At 44.0% G+C, this 21,228-nt stretch overlaps 1 protein-coding gene across 1 annotated transcript in view; it reads left to right on the plus strand.

Annotated features, from left to right (window-relative positions):
• Positions 1 to 10,114: 10,114 nt before the first annotated feature.
• auh (AU RNA binding protein/enoyl-CoA hydratase) overlaps positions 10,115 to 21,228 on the plus strand; it is a 263,382-nt gene continuing 252,268 nt past the window's right edge. The window contains exon 1 of the mRNA XM_078214360.1: positions 10,115 to 10,402. Coding sequence (XP_078070486.1) covers positions 10,162 to 10,402 — 241 coding nt within the window. The 5' untranslated portion in view covers positions 10,115 to 10,161. The remainder of the gene's footprint in view (positions 10,403 to 21,228) is intronic.

Genomic DNA, 21,228 nt, shown 5'->3' on the forward strand with positions numbered 1-21,228 from the left:
GCAGAGCTTCAGGGCCAGGGGATTTGTCAGTCTTTAGTCCCATTAGTTCTCCTGGTACTTGGCTGTTGGCATGGTGGCACAGTGGTTAGCATTGCTGCCTTAAGGCTCCACGGACCCAGGTTCAATTCCAGCCTCGGATCACTGTCTGTGTTGATTTTGCACTTTCTCTCTGTGTCAGCGTGAGTTCCCTCCGGGTGCTCCGGTTTTCTCCCACAGTCCAAAGATGTGTAGGAGATGTTGATTAGTGATGTTAAATTGACCCAAGTGTCAGGGGGATTAGCAGGGTAAATGTGTGGGGTTAGGGGAATAGGGGTTGGGTGGAATGTGGTCGGTACAGACTCAATGGGCCAAATGGCCTCCTTCTGTACTGTAAGGATTCTATGATTCTAATAACAGTAATTGTTTTAATTTTCTTTCTCTCTTTTGTCACTTATTTTTTCCCACTGTCATTGGGGTGCACTTGTTTCATGTATTATGAAGACATATACAAAATTCTTGTTCAAAGCCTTTGACATTTCCTTGTTCCTATTAATTATTTCCGAGTCTCATTGTCTAAAGGACCAATGCCTACTTTTACCTGCGCTCTTGCTTTTTATACACCTGCAGAAGCTCTTACTATCTGTTTTATAGTTCAATATTTTATATTTATATCTTGTCAATATATCAGATTAGCCCATCACATCAAGTAGGAGTGAAGATTTGTTACAAAATTATGCGCTGGTTCTTCCCATCTAGCTTGATAAGAAATTATCCATGGTTTACTGGACAGCTTTGTAAAGCTTCATTTCTGTGTTTTCTCAGTATAAAATGCAGAACACTAAATGAACGTTACGTACCAAAATAAGTGAAATACTGCAGGTGCTGGAATCTGAAACAAAAACAGAATACTGGGAGAAACCAAGGTGGGTCTGGTCACACCTACAGGGAGAGAAAATAGAGTTAATGTTTCGACTCCATCTGACTCTGTTCTCTTTAGTTCTGATGAAGAGTCAGACGGACTCAAAACATTGGGCGGAATTTTACTGGTTCGCTCCGCACATCAAGAGGCAGAGTGAGCTGGTAAAATCACGCGAGAGCCGAGAAAGCAGGATCACGCCCGATTTCTTAGCTCTCGCGATTTTCTGAGAGCTGGATTTCCGGCGAGGTCAGCTTCTTGCCGGAAATGGTGGGTCTATGGAGGCAGGGCATGAAAGGGGGCTCACTGTGCACTCTGCAACGTGGTCGGATCGGTGGGGGGGGCCGCTGTGCACTGTGCAATGGGATCGGGGTGGGGGCCGCACTTCCACTCTACAGTTGCGATCGGATCGGAGGGGGCCCGATTGGCCTGGGCACTGGGGAAGGGGTTGGGGGTTGAGGCGGTGGGGGGCTAGATGTCATACATTGTGGGGCTCGCGATTGGCCGTGTGTGTCTATGATTGCTGCGGTGATGGGCAGGTGGTTGAGGTTGCCTCCAGCAGCAGGGGCCTGACAGCTCACTTTCTGTCTGCCCGATCCCTGAAGTTGCTATTGAGCATGTGCAGAATCAAATGTCTGGACAGCTGGCTGCCGAATTAAGCCCAGCCCACTGCCTGCAACAGTCGAGACTATTTTTTCAATGACTAAGTGCATAAGATTGGGTGTGAAAACTCGCCTAAAAAATGCATCAGGAACTCTCCCATTTTCATGCTAGCTGGACACTTAGGGCCCGATTTTACCATCAAGCTGCGCCCGTTTTCGAGCATGAAAACTTGGTAAAGTTGGGCATGTGGCAAGTAGCGCGATCTACACCCGCCTCCGCGCCGGTTCCCCCTTTACGAAGGCCCAAAAATGGCCGCAATCAGGACCGTATCCAAAACAGGTGCAACAGCCATTTAAATTGACTCAATGGGCTGCATGCCCAACCTTACTGGCACCTCCCCCTACAGGCTTCTGCAGCACGATTTGGAATTGCTGATATTTGTTCAGGCAGGGTGTGTATGGGGGCGCCTGAGAACGGATCTAAAAGTCGGATCTGAAACACTCCCAGTTTCAAGTCCGTCCAGCACTTAAAATCAAAATGGCAAAATAGAATCAATCTCATTAAAAAAACACCTATTCACTCTGTTTTTTCTCCCCACAGATGGGATTTTCCTGTATTCTCTGTTTTTTAGTTTAAAGTTTATTTATTAGTGTCACAAGTAGGCTTACATTAACACTGCAATGAAGTTACTGTGGAAATCCCCTAGTTGCCACACTCCGGCGCCTGTTTGGGTACACTGAGGGAGAATTTAGCATGGCCAATGCACCTAACCAACATGTCTTCCGGACAGTGGGAGCACCTGGAGGAAACCCATACAGAAACTGGGAGAATCTGCACAGACAGTGCTCTTGTTGAAATTAAGTATTTTGGCCATGATGCAAGAACTTATACTAAGGACTACATACAATGATAAAATTAGAACTTAAGAATGTGGAATTCTGGTTACAAATAGTTATAGAAAGATAAGAGTTTTAAATAAACGTTGAAATGACAATTTATTTCTAATACACGTTCAGATCAATCAAATGCTTTGTCGGCGTTAGGATATGTTTAACAGCAGAAATAGTGATTAATTATTACAAGAATGTAGTTTGATTAAGTTAGAAGTCTAACAGCATTGAAACAAAGAAACAATTTGATCACAGGTTGGTTGCTCAAGTTATTTGTAAACAGATTAGAACAATGTGCATGTATACCTTGAAGTTTTAAATTTAGTAGTTTTGATCAGGAGTAATTCCTATCTTGTGCTGCATATGACAACACTTCACTCGCAGAAATGTAGGCCGGAATTCTGCCGTCCTGCCCGCTACGGGAATTGTAGTGGGTAGGGGGGCGGAGCATGCAAAGATCTATTGACCTCGGATGGGATTCTCTGGTTTTGAGGCGAGCACAGCCGGAGAATCCCGCCTTTAATTTGATATATCAGTGAGAAGCCATTATGCTTGTAAATAAAACACACTTTTTAACTATTGGTACAGTAGAATGGTTTAGATAATAAATGTTGTGTATTAGATCTGCAGACAAAGCAAGCTACAACGCAAAATAAAACTTGGAATTTCTCTATAATCAACTACAGGGAATTACTTTGTAATTACTAACTCTTGTAATCAGTACAGTAATCCTGGGTAAGGTAAGTGGAGGGCATCTGCAGTTGACCATACTGAATGGGTAGTCTCTCTGCAGCCAAATTCCTCTTTCATAACATGGTTTGAGCAAAACTTCATGACATATTAACAGAGTAGTTACACAACATCATTGGCTTTCATCCAGAAAGGTACTTATTCTATAATATGGGCTATCCTCCAAAGACAAATAATATTTTGTAAAAACAAATTCCACTTTGTGTCCCATGTTAAGCGGTAGAGGTCTGTTTTTAATAGCAAGCATAAATACCATTAACTGCCTTTAGTTTTTGGCAGACTCAATCCAACTAACAAAAGATCTACTGAACATTGGTTATGAAAAGTATATTCCATGCTGCAATTACTAAGCAGAATAAAAACAGGTGCCAAGGACTAAATGTGACTGGAAGACACTGGTAGGTGCTCAAATCAATCTATTTATCATGTTGTAATCACATTTAAGTACTGAGGAATAATTCCCCAGTGAAACACTTTTCAAATTAATTCAATTCATTATTTATTTGAATGAGGTGCAGTACCTGAAAGATACTTATACTCCCCATGCGTGTGTGTCAACTGCTACAGCTCTCCAGGGATTATTGGCAACCTTCTTGAAATTCCCCTAAATGGGGATACAACAAATATTAAGTATGCAAGAATCTCAGCCCAAATATTCTATAAAAGTAGGCCAGTGATGGTATTAATCGTTATCAAATTCATTTGATTGTTTTATATTTAGGTTGTAATATAAATTATCTTCAAATCTAATCATTCTGCATATTGACCATAATTATTGATTCCTGATTTTCATGGCTAGTCGGCACTTAGATCTAAAATTGTGAGAAGGATATCCTTTCCTGACTCTGCTAAAAAATAGTCTCAAATATTTCACACTATCTCTGTTTGATATAGATAAAATAGAAGATAGAAATATTAACCTTGAATTAGAGGCTGCTTTGTATACCATTGTCTAGGCTGTGATATCACATGAGCTTTTATTTTGCTGTACTTGAAGTAGAGATGTAAGGTCAACAACTTGATTTAAAAATCAAAACTAACTCCAAGTGCTGCATTTGCTATTGTTCAAGTGACACTGTTGAATTATGCTAGAGAATTGCTATGTTAATTGCAAATGGTTGTGCACCACTTCAACAAAAACAACTTGTACTGATTTGAATTTCTACTATGGATAAGTTGTCTCTAAGGAAATTAATATACTCAGTCTTAACATTTCAGATAATTTCACAGTATTTTTCTGAATGGTTGCTCTTGTTGAGGCTTCCAGCTATGCCACCCCCCGCCAACTTGTCCCAGTTAGACAACTGTTTGATTTTTGTGATAATGATTTTTTTTACAATAATTATGCAAGATTACAGCCAGGCCCTTTGTTTCATACAGTTACTGGTGCATCGATTTATTGTGAAAGAAAAGTCATTAGCTGAAAACCAGAAAATAACCACCATAAAATATTCCATATACTAAGACTGTTGTTGTTGCTAGTAGTACTGCTCATGTGATTGCACACAAAACACAATGGATAATCAGTGGGACCGCCATAGATTTATGAAGTTTGAAATGCAAATCATCAAGCTTGTTAGTGTGTGTTTGCCAAAACTGCATGCTGTTAACTGAATTCATTTTTATTATTAATAAGACCTCCAGTTGACATGGAACTCAGAGTTGAATGCTATTTACCAAATAAAGCTCTTTCATTTGAAGATGACACATTAGTTAATATGGAGGAGTAACTGTTAGAGTTAATTTGGATTATTTATCTAGAGGAATTACATTTTGAATCCTTCACCTTAGAATATAAAATGAGTATTGCGCAGATGAGCAAAACCTCCACTGTGTTGTTTGCCTAACTTGATACATACCACTCCATCATCAGATGAAAAAAGTTAAAAAAGTGAGCATATGCCTGCACCTCCACATAACCAACAATCAAACCGAAATATTACCATGACTGTGGTATCACTAAGGATCTGATATAAAAATTCCTTTGCATTAGGTCACTTCACTGGACTGGATCATCAAGATTCAATCGAATAAAGTCTTAGTATTGTAATGGTAAAAATGTGCTAGATCCTTGCAAAAAAGGGGTTTGTTTCATACTGTCAAACAATTTATATATGCAGCTTTTCCAAACAAAAAATGAACTGAATTTTGAAAGCATTTCAAGTAAACACAAAAGCTTTGGTGACAATCATTTTTCTATAGTTACTGTTTAGAAAAAATAAGTATTTTAATATAGGACTATGTGGTTATGTTACTGGGTAAGTAATCCAGCAGACTTGGCGTTTTCTGGACTTTGAACATTTTCAGCATCGGGATCATTTTTGGATTCAGACCCTGTTTGTCATAATATTGGGACTTCAGGCACGATCTAATGGGAGCTGGCCAATTAAGAATTGCCTCTGGGATTGTCATTCAACTGGGGATGATGGGTAGACAGAGGAGGCAGGAGGGCCGATCAACACTGGCATTGTTTGGGTGGCTGGCAGCCTTCACCTTTTAGCTGAAAGGAAGTACAGCTACAGAGACTGGATATACATGAGGGCCAGTACGAGGAAAAGGAGACAACGCTGAAGGTGCTAGAAGGCTTTAACTCAAGCCCTCATAGAACCATGAGAGACTGCTGCAGTGGCAGGCCTGTGCCTGCAGAAGACCGCAGGCTTTCCATTTTCAGCAAGTAAAGGTCAGATTAAGTGGCTGTGCTTTCCTGCTGTGCACTCACCTCCTGTGAGCTGCTGAATTATGTAAACTGGTCATTTCTGGAAAATAATTAGGATGGTTCTTCTTAGAGATGGTGAAAACTTAATACCTATGTCGTATGAATGTTACCTGATGCATGCCAATCCAAGTTTAGATATTGTTCAGGTCTGGTAGAAGAATGCCATAGACTGCTTCAATATTGGAGGTGTGCAATAGCTTCACTCTTGACCTTATGATAGATGGGTGGACCTCCCAACTCAAACTGCTCCACCCCGCTCACTCCCACCATTGGCCCATCCTCCAGTTGCCCAGCCATCCTATGGAAATTGGAGAAAGAAAAGACTCTTCTTTATCCAATTTGATTAATCCTGACTGTTAGTGAAACAGCCTTTTTTACAACGAAGATGTGAAAATGTTCAAAAACTTTTTTTCCACTTCTAAACTTTCTTCTGATTTTCTTTCTCTGCTGATGTTTTACAATGTGTCCTAGAGATTAATTTTCAATTCCTGTTGACTTCAGGCCAATATTCCCCCTTATTTTTCTTGGCTGTGTACAGCCTGTTTGTTGCACAGTGCAGTCTGTACAGGCTGCAGAGGATGACTTCAGTGATGGATCTGGTTAGGAGCCTGGGGAGGCACAGGGTGAGGATGTAGAGGCCAATGTCAGGAACCTTCAGGGAGGCAGGGATGGCAGAGATACCAGATATGTCTTAATTGAATGCACCTTCAGCTCGGCTACCAATGCATGGCTTCAACCTCATGCCTCCTTAATAAACATTTCTGAGGAGGCATTCCTATCACCTCCCATGTTGATTCACAACCAAAGATTTCAGCCCCTGCTGTCTCTGATAAGCATGTGGCAAACTCCCGCTTGCAATTGCTATGTCTTGGTGCCAACCCCTGCTTACTGGCAGCGGCACGGAAGGTAGATTGCTGATTCTGCTGACTCGTTAGCTCTGGTGATTCTTGGTAGTCAACTTCTGAATGGCAGAACCAGCGCCATAGTTGAGTCCAGTGACCGAGATGGCCACTCCTCAGTCGGCGTGGCCTCATCAGATGTGATGGTCACTGGCAGAACAGGAGAGGAGCTGCTACACTCATCGGGAGCACTCTGAGAGGAACCCAAAGAGACAACAGGCAACTTTGCCGTCAGTATGAGGTAGGTTTGTACCTCCCTGCTCATCATTGATGGATTGCTACCTAGCAGAGATACTAGGTACCCATTCATATCCCATACTGGCAGTGACCTCCTAAGGTCAGTGAGGGTTTGTATGTCCGAACGTGACACTAGGAAACCCTGATTCTGCTCCTGGAGCTACCTCTCCATGACAGCATCAACTGAGGCACTCAGTTATCAGGTCAACACAATGCCCAAGTTCATTATGGACCCCTTGATGACAGAGACTATAGCACACACCCTCAGGGATCTCTGCCAGATCTCCCCATGCATCTCATTGGACATCCATCATCTGGATGTCATCTGATGGACAACACTAGAAGCTCATCATCTACTTTGGACTAGGCTTTGTCCTGGTCTCTGACAGCTGGCACCCTGGGCACTCTCTGTCTCCACAAGCTTCTCATGTGAGTGTGAAGTGTCCTCTCCACCACGTACAATCACCTGAGCCAACAATCTGAATTGCATTGGTGTGCTTGTATCTGAGCTGGTGCTTGGTAGTGAGAAGGTGTGACACAAGTGATTATGTGTGTGGCTCCTCTTACAGTGTCAGTGTAGGGTTCTTAGGCTCCCCGATGCCTCTGGAGGATTGTGCATCTGAGGGAGAAAGACAATGGGGTAAATTTTCCAGACCTGCCTGCTGCAGGAACCATCGCAGGAGGGGGCGGAAAATTTGACGACCATATAAAGGTGCGTTAATCTGGGGGTGGGAATTTCTGGTCTCTCAGTGGGCATGACAGAAAATCTCACCCAATATGTCATTGGGTATCAATTGTCACATATTAAGTATGCATGCTAGGCAGTCTGGTGAGACTACGGGCAACAGTATCATGGTAACATCTTTGCTGGATCACTGGGGACTGTTGCTTAGAACTTATCTTTTCAAAGACCTTACATTGTACTCCCCGCTTGTCTAGCATCTGTCCATTGGACTCTTTTTGCCTTCCTCTGAGATGCCTACCACAAGCCTTCGTTGAGGCTAATGGCACTTAAAGGGGAGGTTAAATAAATATGAGGGGAAATATGAATAGAATGATATCTTGATAAAGTGAAGAGCCTTGGGATATTTTATTATGTTAATGGTGCTACATAAATGTAGGTTGTGAGATAAATCGACTGGGAGGAGGATAACCAACAATATGGGGTGGCACATGGTTAGCACTGCTGCCTCACAGTGCCAAGGACCCGGGTTTGATTCCAGCCCTGGATGATTGTCTATATGGAGTTTGTACATTCTCCCCTTGTCTGCGTGGGTTTCCTCCAGCTGCTCTAGTTTCCTCCCACACTCCAAAGATGTGCAGGTTAGGTGGATTGGCCATGCTCAATTTACTCTTAGTGTCCAAAGATGCATAGGTTAGGGGGATTAGCAGGGTAAATACATGGGGATACGGGGATAGGGCAGGGGAGGGTGGGCCTGGGTAAGATGCTCTGTTGGAGAGTTAGTGCGGACTCGGTCGGCCAAATGGCCTCCTTCCGCACTGTAGGGATTCTATGAATATAGAGCAGCTGTAAATTCCATACAAGTTTGGTTTCCTCAAAATTACATTTCAATTTAATGATGCTCTAAAAGTAACATTGAAATATGCAGCATGCAGCAAATAACTGATTGTCGAGGCCTAAATACCACAAAGTTGCTAATAAATAAACTCACCAGGGTCTACTGAAAAATATCACAAAGCAGTTTCCATTGCACATCTAATGAGTGCTGGTACTTAATGAATTAAATATCAGGTATTCAAAATCCTTTTGTTAAGTTTTCACTTGTGTACTTATTTCCAGTAAAGAAGTGTATCATGAATTATTTGGTTTCTGTGATCATTATAGTCTAGATCACTGCAAAGGATGAGGAATTTTTGTAACAAAACCAGAGGTTCTTGTTTATTTTTTAACAGTCCATTCTGTAAAATAAATCATTCTATTATGGTATGTAAACAATAATAAATGAATGCGCTATTTTTAGAAAAGTATTTCTTACTCAGAGTTAGAAAGTGAATGTGAAGTGTGGACAGGGCATGCCGAGGGTGGCACAGTGGTTGTCACTGCTGCCTCACAGTGCCAGTGACTCGGGTTCAATTGCAGCCCTGAGTGACTGTCTGTGTGGAGTTTGCATGTTCTCCACATATCTGCATGGGTTTCCTCTGGGTGCTCCGGTTTCCTCCCACAGTCCAGAAATGTACAGGTTAGGTGGATTGGCCACAGTTAATTGCCCCTTAGTGTCCAAAGCTGTGTAGATTAGGTAGATTAGCCATGGTAAAAGCGGGGTTACTGGGATAGGATGGAAGGGGTGAGCCTGGGTAAGATGTTCTTTCAGAGACTCGGTGCAGACCTGATGAGCTGAATGGCCTTCTTCTGCACTGTCGGGATTCTATGGTGTTTGCTCCAAAAAACAATTTAAGTTGAATTAATTGAATCCAATTCATGGTCCACACAAGAGAGACATAATAGATTCAAACTGACAAGAACAGGCATCACACGTGATCTTGGGTGTTTTATGCTACACTTGATCTTAGCCAAAAGGCCGTGAAGCTTCAAAATAAAATTTTAAAATAAATCTTTTACTCCATTCTTACAGTTATAAAGCCAATGCGCAGAGTACACCAGGCAGACCCAAATCCATCTCCTTGCTTGCTCTCAAAAACTAAATTCAAATTGAATTCAATTCATTGTCCCCACAGAAGAGACAAACAAGATCTAAGCCGACAAGAAAATGCATTGTACCCTACTTGGGCTTGACCTTAGCCAAAAGGTCTTTTAATTTTTTTACTCCAATCTTAATACAAAACCAATGCACATATTATACCAGGCAGACCCAAATCCATCTCCTTGCTTGCTCTCGGAAATGAAATTCAAATCGAATCCAATTCGTGGTCCCCATGAGAGACAAATAAGGTCAGGCTGACAAAATAAGGTATTGCACTCCATCTTGGGCTTGATCTTAGCCAAAAGGGGAGATAATATTACAAAACATCAGTGGAATATGTGAGGGCTGTCACTTAATATAACAAGGGACCCATCCTGAAAGAACTAATAGTGATTCCAATGGTGTGTATCAACAGTGCACATTGCTGCACTGTGAGCATCACCTCCTCTCAGTGCGAGGCGGGGCCAGCTTCCCCACGCGTTGGGGTCAGAGTTCAGGGCCGGTTACTATGGTGGCGATGACAGTTGTGTCCAGGCGGGCTCTCCTGTGGCCGGGAGTCGGAGCTATGCTCGCTCCTTGTTTGACAATCCGCTGCTTTGGAGCCGGGCTGCGCTCTCCTGCATTTAGGGGCCGCATTGTGAAGGTTGGAATGCCGCCTGGAGCGAAAGGCTTCAGTGAAAGCGCCTCGGGGTCGGCAGCTGGGCCTGGGGCGGAGCTGCGCGTGCGTTATTTGGAGGAGGAGTCTGCAGGTAACAGAGGGTCACCTTGGTCAGGGAATGGGGCTCGGGTTACGGCTCCCCAGGCTGCTGCTGGCCAGGGGCTGCCCAAGGCTGCTGCTGGCCAGGGACTGCCCAAGGCTGCTGCTGGCCGGGGACTGCCCAAGGCTGCTGCTGGCCGGGGACTGCCCAGGGCTGCTGCTGCTGGCCAGGGGCTGCCCAAGGCTGCTGCTGGCCAGGGGCTGCCCAAGGCTGCTGCTGGCCAGGGGCTGCCCAAGGCTGCTGCTGCTGGCCAAGGCTGCTGCGGCTGGCCAGGGGCTGCCCAGGGCTGCTGCTGCTGGCCAGGGGCTGCCCAAGGCTGCTGCTGGCCAGGGGCTGCCCAGGGCTGCCGCCGTGGCTGGCCGGGGGCTGCCGAGGGCTGCCGCCGTTGCTTGCCGGGGGCTGCCCAAGGCCCGAGGCTGCCGCCGTTGCTGAGCGGGGGTTGCCCAAGGCTGCCGCTGGGCGATGGCTGCCCAAGGCTGCTGCCGCTGCTGGCCAGGGGCTGCCCAGGGCTGCTGCTGCTGGCCAGGGGCTGCCCAAGGCTGCTGCTGGCCAGAGGCTGCCCAAGGCTGCTGCTGCTGCTGGCCAGGGGCTGCCCAAGGCTGCTGCTGCTGGCCAAGGCTGCTGCGGCTGGCCAGGGGCTGCCCAGGGCTGCTGCTGCTGGCCAGGGGCTGCCCAAGGCTGCTGCTGGCCAGGGGCTGCCCAGGGCTGCCGCCGTGGCTGGCCGGGGGCTGCCCAGGGCTGCCGCCGTCGCTTGCCGGGGGCTGCCCAAGGCCCGAGGCTGCCGCCGTTGCTGAGCGGGGGTTGCCCAAGGCTGCCGCTGGGCGATGGCTGCCCAAGGCTGCTGCCGCTGCTGGCCAGGGGCTGCCCAGGGCTGCTGCTGCTGGCCAGGGGCTGCCCAAGGCTGCTGCTGGCCAGGGGCTGCCCAAGGCTGCTGCTGCTGCTGGCCAGGGGCTGCCCAAGGCTGCTGCTGCTGGCCAGGGGCTGCCCAAGGTGGCTGCTGCTGCTGGCCAGGGGCTGCCCAAGGCTGCTGCTGCTGCAGCTGGCCAGGGAGTGGGAGTCATGATGTGGAGATGCCGGCGTTGGACTGGGGTAAACACAGTAAGAAGTTTAACAACACCAGGTTAAAGTCCAACAGGTTTATTTGGCAAATTTATTTGACCAAATAAACCTGTTGGACTTTAACCTGGTGTTGGTAAACGTCTTACAGGGAGTGGGACTCAGCGCTCCCAACACTGCTGCTGGCCAGGAGTGACATTGTTGCTCAGAAAGGGTTTAGACTGTTAGAGAGGTCAAGAGAGGTCAAAATCCGTGGGAATAGCTTTCACAAACCACATTTATGTCTGTGGGGATAGTTTGCAAGTTTCTACTTTAATTATCCACTAATCGTAATGCAGCCAATTATTTCTCCCAATTCTATATTTTCTTCCCCCACATGTTCCACTCAAAAATGATGCTCAGTCTCAGTGGAATAAAAGTTACATCCACCCTGTGATATCTGCCCTTAAAGTAAGATTTTGAAAAGCGGGTCATTAAAGTAATCAGAAAGTTTTGTATCATTTTTAAAAAAAAGAATGAAGTAAATACAGAATTCTTCATTTTTTTGTTTTCAGCAGGTGTTTATTTCCTTGATTGAAGGAAATTGTAGAGATATCAATCTTTATTGTGACCCAGGAAGGTTTAAAATAAGCACAGCTTCTGGAGATAATGCAGTTACTATTGTGAAAGGATTGTTTATATAATGTTGCATGTTTGGTCAAATAAATAAATACTGTCAGATCAAAGAGGAAATGTTATACTTTGTAATAACTTGTATTTGTAAATTGACTTTAATTTGTCATAAACAGTTGCAACAGTTAAAAGCAAAATACTGCAGTTGCTGGAAACTGAATCAAAAATAGAAAATGCTGGAAAACCCCAGCAGGTCTGACAGCATCTGTGGGGAGAGAATAAAGCCAACCTTTTGAATCTAGATGACCCTTTGTCAGAGCTGAGTTACAGCAGTTGTCTTTTTCTTGTTTCTGTTGAGAAATTTCTCAACAATGGTTGCTTACATATATAGTAGTTACTGGAAGGAGTATACTATTCAGGTTTGAAAGCATATTCTAAATAAACATCCCAAATGATATATCAATTGGTTTTGTTTAAGTACACTTCCTTTCGGCAGTCCGCTGGATTGAGGATGACTTGCTTCCACTCTGGTTCAGTGGATTTTGAGCTGGCTGATAAATCCAGTGTGCAATCTGCAGAGTCTGCCGCATGCAGGGCAGATGGTGCTTGAAGGATTGGACAGATGTGTTTTTTGGTGGTTTGTGCACTCTCTGCTGTCTGATTTTGTCTCTTGATGTGCTCGGTGCCTTCCTGGATGAGCCTTCTCCATTAGCACTGCAATGAAGTTGCTGTGAAAATCCCCTCGTTGCCACATTCTTGTGCCTGTTCAGGAACACTGAGGGAGAATTTAGCATGGCCAATGCACCTAACCAGCATGTCTTTCGGACTGTGGGAGGAAACCAGAGGAAACCCGCGCAGACTTGGGAGAATGTGCAGACTCCACACACACAGTGACCCAAGCTGGGAATTGAACCCAGGCCCCTGGCGCTGTTAGGCAGCAGCACTAACTACTGCTACTATGCTGCTCTCGGGTCACAAGCCAGAGATTCTTGTGAGTGGCAGGATGTTTGACCTCTCCTGGGGTGCTGTGAGGATACCCTTAAAGCGTTCCACTGTCCTCCTGGGAGTGTCCTGGTGTGACCAAGTTCTGAGTAGAGCTGTTGCTTCAGGAGTCTGCTGTCAGACATACTACATGACCTGCCCAGCAAAGCTAGTTTCGAGTGATTGATGCCTCAATGGGGGACAAATTGGCTTGGGAGAGGATGTTGCTTTTAGACCACTTGCCATTGGATTTGGAGGACCTTGCGAAGGCACTGTTGGTAATATTTCTCCAGTGCTTAGAGGTTGCCTGCTGTAGGTTGTCCAAGTCTCCAAAGCATATAGGACTTGGTGATCACTCCTGCCTGGTAAACCATGATCTTATTCTCGAGTTTGAGATCTTAGTCCTCAAATTCACTTTTCCTCAATTGGCTGAAGGCTGAGTTGGTACATTGGAGGCAATGATGATTTTTTGGAACCTAGGTATATCTTCAGTGAGAGCAGGCTCTCAAGATGCAGAAAATGGTCCAGGAATTTGCCATTGATCTTAATCGATCGGAGGAGGTATTTGTTGTGAGAGCTGCTTGGAAGAGAGCCTTAGTTTTCCAGGGTTTTACGGAAAGTCCCATTTTCTCATATGCTTCTGAGACTGAGTTAACGGTGACCAGGAGCTCAGTTTCTGAGTGAGCACAAGCATTGAATCATAGAATCTCTATAGTACAGAAGGCCATTTGGCCCATTGAGTCTGTACTGACCACAGTTCCACCCAGGCCCTATTCCCGTAACCCCACACAATTACCCTGCTAATCCCTTGACTCTAGGGTCAATTTAGCATGGCCAATCAACCTAATCCGCACATCTTTGGACTGTGGGAGGAAACTGGAGCACTCGGAGAACATGTAGACATGGGGAGAATGTGACCTGAGGTCAGAATCAAATACGGGTCCCTGGCACTGTGAGGCAGCAGTGCTTGCCACCGTGCCGCCCCATTGTCTACTTACTAAAGTTCAATGACCAAGGTTGGAGTCATTTTGGTTTGAAGATAATGTAGGTTGAACAGTTTCTGTCTGTTCTGTATTATCTCCATGCCTGTGGATAACTAGCAGGAGGTGAGGTTGAGTATTGCAGTGAGGAAAATGGAGAAGAGAGTTGGTGCAACGACAAAACTTTGACACCAGTGTTCACTAGTATAGAATGTGTGGTGGTGCTTTTGCTGAGCATCATGTCTTGCATGTCAATATGGAAGATGCGGAGGATAATGACATATTTCTGAGGGCAGCCAAATCTGAGTAGGATATTCCATAAGTTTCAGTGGTTGACAGAGTCAGAGGCTTTCATGAGATTGAAAAACGCCAAGAACAGCACTTGGTGCTGTTCCTTGTACTTTTCCTGGATTTGTAATGCAATGAAGATTATATCTTTAGTTCCTTTCAATGGGCAAAAGATGCCCTGTAACTCTAGAAAGAGTTCCTCAACCACTAAGAGGAGGGTATTGAGGAGGATCCGTGCAATGATCTTCACTGTGACAGACAACAGGGAGACTCCTTTGTAGGAGTGACACGGTGGCACAGTGGTTAGCACTGCTGTCTCACAATGCCAGAGACCCGGGTTCGATTCTCTGCTTGGGTCGCTGTGCGGAATCTGTATGTTCTCCCTGTGACTGCATGAGTTTCCTCAGATGCTCCAGTTTCTTCCCACAGTCTGAAAGAGGTGCTGGTTAGATGCATTGACCATGCTAAATTCTCCGTCAGTGTACCTGAACAGGTGCCAGAGTGTGGTGACTGCGGGATTTTCTCAGTGACTTAATTGCAGTGTTATGTAAGCCTATTTGTGTCACTAATAAATAAACGTTTGATCAATTGGACCTGTATCCCTTCTTGAATATAGATATGATCAGTGTCCCTGAGATCCCCTGGCATCTAGGCCTTTTACCAGATGTCCTGTCCTGGTCCCTCCACACCGACACTATAGTTAAGAAAGCCCACCAACGCCTTTACTTTCTTAGGAGGCTAAGGAAATTTGACATGTCCGTTACGACTCTTACCAATTTTTACAGAGGCACCATAGAAAGCATCCTTTCCGGATGTATCACAGCTTGGTATGGCTCCTGGTCTGACCAAAACCGCAAGAAATTACAAAGAGTTGTGACCGTAGCCTAGTCCATCACACAAACCAGCCTTCCATCCATTGGCTCCGTCTATACTTCCTGCTGCCTCAGAAAAGCAGCCAGCATAATCAAGGACTCCACACACTCCACCATACTCTCTTCCACCTTTTTAAGACACAAAGTACTGAGACCACGTACCAGCTAATTCAAGAACAGTTTTTTCCTTGCTGCCGTCAGACTTTTGAATGGACCGACCTTAAATTGAGTTGATCTTTCTCTACACCTAGCTGAGACTGTAACACTACATTCTGCATTCTCTCCTTTCCTTCTCTATGAATGGTATGCTTTGTTTGTACAGCACGCAAGAAACAATACTTTTCACTATATACCAATGCATTTGATAATAAACCAAATCAAAGATGAGGGATTTGAGGTTGTGCTGCCATGCCAGGAGTGTATTTCTGCTGAGTTTCAGAACTTCAGCAGGAGTTCCATCTGCTCCAGAAGTTTTGTTGTTTTTCAACCATTGAATGACTTTTCAATCTTGCTCCATTTCAGGATAGTGCTGAGACTGGGTATAATGGAATGGAGTTGAGGACATTCAAGTCAATGACAAAGTCTCAGCTGAGGATTTCGTTAAAATATCCTCGACAGTGAGCACTGTTTTCCCCCCTATCCTTGATTAGCCCCTGATGCTCAACTGGGTGGACCCTTGAGTGCTTGGACCACAGATAATCTTTCTTGACCGTGCTGAAGGACTAGCACATGTCATTGGTATCTGTGAGTTGTTCAGATCTCCCATGCTCTTTTTATCCACGATTTGCATTTTATGTCACAGGTTTTTTACTGTATTGCTGCCTTCAGCCATCGATAGGACTGCTGCTTTTCTCTTGAACAGTGGTGAAATTTCCAGCCAATTCCAGCTTTGCATTTACACTGTATCAGGTCCTGTATCTCTTTGCATTTTTGTCAAACCAGTTACAACCTTTCCTGGTTGTGAGGTCAAGGACTTTGTTGCAGGTGCTTATTATGATGGACCTTAGGTTCTCACCAGGGCACATTGTAACTCCTGGTGGCTGCAGGTTGAGAGGTTGGCAGTGAGGTGCTGACAGAGAAAGGGTGGGATCTTTGAGGCTTTCAATGTTAATTTTCTTATGGTGTTGCTTTTGCTGCCTCCAATGTTTTGAGAGCCTGGCTGATGGAGATAGTAGATTGGACAAGGTGGTGATTGATCCAGTGGTTGCCAGTACCTGTCACGGTGTGGGTGATGTGCTGATCCCTATGACCCCTTACTCGAATTAAGCTCAAACAATGATGTGGTCGAGCAGGTGCCAGCGTTTGGACTGTGGGTGTTGCCATGATGTCTTGTGCTTGACTAATTGGTAGAAGTTGGTTATGGCAAGGTCATGTTCTAGCCATTTCACAAGGAGGAGGACTCTGTTGGAGTTTGCTTTCCGTACTCCTTCCTAGTCTATTATACGCTTCCAGAGATTTGTGTCCTCCCTGACTCTGGTGTTGAAATCTCCGAGGAGAATCGGCTTCTCACCTGCTAGGACTAGGGTTAGGGATTGCATAAGGTTGGTGTAGAATCCCTCCTTGCTCTCGTCTGTTATTTCATGTGTAGGAACATATGTGCTGATGGCAGTGACATGCTGATTTCTCAATAGGGTGAGCCAGGAAGTCATGAGGCGCTCACTTATCCCAAAGGGGGAGTGCTGAGGTGCCAGACAAGCTCATTTTGATGGTGCAGCCCACCCTGTGGAGACTTTGTTTCTCTTCCAGGAGGTCCTTTCGGAAAAAGGTGCATTCACTGCCTTGTTCCTTCAGCTGGCCTTCTCCTGCATGTCATGTCTCAATTAGAGTAGCAATTTTGATGTTGAGATGCCAGAGTTCTCAAACTATCATGGCAGTGCAGCGCTCAGGTCTGCCACTGTTTACTTACTATCCTACCATTGTTTACTGTCCCAAATACCACTGATTAACTCCTATGTATTCACATTCCCATTGCACACTACTAATCTTCCATATGCTTCGCTCAATTTCTCAATACTGATTCCCCTCAGTACTTTCATGCCCACTATTTTCCTCTAATGCCAATTAGTCCAACCTCAAATATTCATTTTCCTGGCCACCACCCTGAATCCTATGTCTCTTCTCCAAGTGCACTCTGCTCCAGTAGTTCAAATTCTCTCTATCTCGTTGCCAACATACTGTTTTTTCCAAGCCTTTGTGACTTATTACATCCTTGTATACCTAATAACCCAACCTTCAAACCCGAGTTACTTTTCTTAGTTTCAGAAACTGCCTAACAAATGCTCACTTTCTCAGCTGCCTTTAGTGCTCCTGCACTTTCTCCTGCATTTTCTGCTACATTTTAGAAACTAGTATCTTTCTCCCAAATAACATATTGGCTCCTCTATTGTGAATAATGCCATAATGGTTTCATTTCTTTTGTTAAACATGGGCTCTGAATAATGCTACTGGAGATCACGCAGTGTATAAAAACAGTACCCCTGGTACACATTTTGTGCCCACCACACTTATGTCACACTTGCCATTCAAATTTATGTGTTACATATCAAAGAAAAGCATAAAAGTCTCACTGGGAATCCAGAATGTTGGAGCCAAACTTTTTTAATTTACACTTTTTGGAACTCAATTTTATTTAACAGCAATTATAGTTTGTTGCCTTGAAAGGACATTTTACATGGTATAAGGTTCCTGCTGTGTTAAACAAAAACACAATGCATCAGACTATCTGCTTGTATGTGCAGTAAAAATGTATGTAATGCATGTCTGTCATTGCTCAGACCTCCAAAACCAGATATTATACATAATTATAGATGAAATGCACTGTTTTTTTAAGACAAAGGAGAAAGCCAGTCAGCTGGAGCCTTAAACATAAGCACTTTTAAATCTGCATCGTTTTCTGACTAAACAACAAGTAAAGTTTGATTGACACAAGCTGTGTTTGCTTAACTGCTTTGTGACTTTAAAAGGACAGAACTCTAATTTAACAGATCAATAAAACATTTCACATTTTATCCTGTCTTTATTAAGTTAATCTGATTTACCACAAGAAAGTCTTTATTTTTATATTTGTTATTTTGATGGGTATATAAATATAAGTAGTTGGGAATAAAAATTCATTGGATCTGCATTTTACTTCAACTTTCAGTTGGTCTCAAGTACAGTTCTTTACCTGATGCAAGTAAATAGTGACCTGAATCTTTGCCTTTCTCCTAGTCCCAGTGTTAGGGTTACAGTAACCAAATAGATTTGTGTTAAATGGCTATCATTGCCTCTCAGGTCCTGCTATGATTGCAACCCTTATTGTGCCACTTGAGTTAAAATGCAATAATGATTAATTTCATTCTCCTATTAAAATGTTTTTGAATTGGGCTATGGAGAGTGAGATTTATGATAAAACAGGGACACAATATGCAGAGATAGCTGAAATTAAGTTGTATTTTTGACAGTGAAATATATAATTTTAAAAATATTTTGTTCAGGTTATATTTTTCAAACCGAAGAACAATTGCTCCAAATGATTAAGACTTACCTGAGCTACAATCGAGCAGGCAAAACCACCGGACTGGAGACTTTGTAGCTTCAGACTATTTATCACTTAGTCAGACATATTTGTATTTATTATGGATTTTTTTCTGAGTCTTTTCCCCCTTCCCTGAAAGTGTTGTCTCTAGCTGAGGTAAGCTCTATGGACATCTGGTATCTCACCAAGGTTGTGTTATTCATGTGCAAGGCTTGTCCATGAGGCTGAGCAGGCATTTTGACTGGGGCATCAGAGCTGAGCTCAGTTGTATCCTCAGCTAGTTCTCAGCAGATACAGCCTGTGGGAATTGGTGGAGAGAGCAGGAGTGGATCCCTAGCTTTTTATTCTCTCTCCATTCAATCAGGCTGGCTGGTCAATCATTGGCAGTAGGAGTTCTGTGAACCTTACTGGTTCAGGTATTGTCTGCTACGTCTGCCATAGAAAGTTAACTCGGTTCATTACCAGGAATGTCATCCTGTACCCACCTGAACCCCAAAGAAACATTACTTACCTCTCTACTTAAGGAGGCTGGGTCGCTGTTTGATCCAGGCAACTAATCCAGGAGATGCTTTAGTCTCTTTAATCCAGTGATATGATATTGAGCTCTGGATATATTAGCATTTATTCTCATACAGCCTTTATCCCAAATCTGAAATTTTCTTCATCAGCTATCCAATTTCCATCCTGGCTGGTCACCATGGTCAATTGCTCAGAGCGACTATATCTTGGCAAGTAACCCTCAATCTTAAGGCTAACATTGTGCCCAAGACAGCTAAGAATTGATGAAACCTCTTGAGTGACATTGTAAAATGCGATTGGATGGCAAAGCACATGTCAAATTGATAGCAACAAAACTGGTTCTGTTCCATGTAACTAGTGAATCTTGAAAGAAAAGCAGTGAACACCATTGGTAGAGTTGCTTGCAGCTCCTATGAAAATCTAGGCGTGGCATTTGCCACCCATGAAGCTTAGTGGTTGTTGGAAAACTATTTTTGCTTGACCATTCAGATATGTACCTACTGTCCGAAGGGTTGTCTACTCACACTTTAGAATATACTCTAATCCTACAAGCCAAAGTGTAGGTCCTTTAAACTACTATTATTTTCCGAGATAAGATTACTTGAGGACACAATAACACCGATTGCTTGCAAGTCTTGGTCTGGGATGGAAGCCATTTCTTATCCCTATTTGAATTTTATTTCATAGGCCTTCAATTGGTGACCATGGAATCTTAGTCAACAACAGCAACAACTTGCATTTGTAAATGGCTTTTAACATAAGAAAACATCCCAAGGACCATCACAATAGTGTTATCAAGCAAAATTTGACACAAGGCCATATAAGAGCATGTTAGAGCAAATAATTAAAAACATGTTGGTTTTAACAAGTGTCTTAAAAGAGGAAAGAGAGATAGAGAAGTGGAGAGGTTTAAAAAAGACATTTCCTGAGTTTAGGGACTCAGCTAGTGAAGGTACAGCTGTCAATGGTGGAGTAATTAAAATCTAGGATGTACCAAAAAATAGAGATTTCGAGGAATGCTGAAATCTCTGAGGATTCTAGGGCAAGAGGAGCTTACAGTAATATGGATGGGTGAGGTCACGGAGGGCTACGAAAACAAGGATGAGAATTTAAACGTTGAGGCATTGCTTAACCAGGAGCCAATGTAGGTCTGCAAACACAGGGGTCAAATGTGAACAGGACTTGGTTAGCATGCATAACAGAGCTTTGTATAAGCTTAAATTTATGAGGGGTGGTAGATGAGAGACTGGCCAGGAGTGCATTGAAATAGTCAAGCCTAGAGTTACCAAAGTCTTGAATGAGGATTTGAATAGCTGATGAGTTGAGGTGGGGCTGAGTCAGAAGGTACTGAAAATACTCTGTAGTTTTGGCAGCATCTGTGGAGAGAGAAAAAGAGTTAATGTTTTGAGTTGAATATTACTCTTCAGAACTTTAGAGTCATGTTTGATTCAAAATATTAAATGTTTCTCTCTCCACAGATGATGCCAGACGTGTTAAGTATATCCAGCATTTTCTGTTTTTATTTCAGGTTTCCTGCATGTGCAGTATTCTACTTTTAGTTATCTGAGTTAGGTGATGTTATGGAGGTTGAAATAGGTGGTTAGAGTGACAGTGTGGATATGTGGCAGCTCATTATGGGGTCAAATGTGATATTAAGGCTGCGAACAGTCTGGCCCTCTCAGACAGTTGTCAGAGAGAGAGTGGAGCCTTTGGCTAAGGAACAGAGTTTGTTGGGATCAAAGACAATAAGCTGAGTTTTCCTGGCCCTGTGTAGATGGGCAGCTAATTAGTGCAATTAAGGCCCCGCTTATGGACCATTTCGTGTTGGTGCCAGTATTTTACTAATGTTTGAATAGCACCTTGTATTTTGTGGAGGCTGCCAGCTCATTTACAGTGGCCTCTCCAGTGGCAGGCCAGGGGATCATGAGAACCAATGACTCCATTCCCTGTTGACGGGACAGCAGGGATGAAAAAAGGCAGCCCCTTCTTTGA

This window comes from Mustelus asterias, chromosome 6 (genome assembly GCF_964213995.1).
Source record: "Mustelus asterias chromosome 6, sMusAst1.hap1.1, whole genome shotgun sequence".
Lineage (NCBI taxonomy): Eukaryota > Metazoa > Chordata > Chondrichthyes > Carcharhiniformes > Triakidae > Mustelus > Mustelus asterias.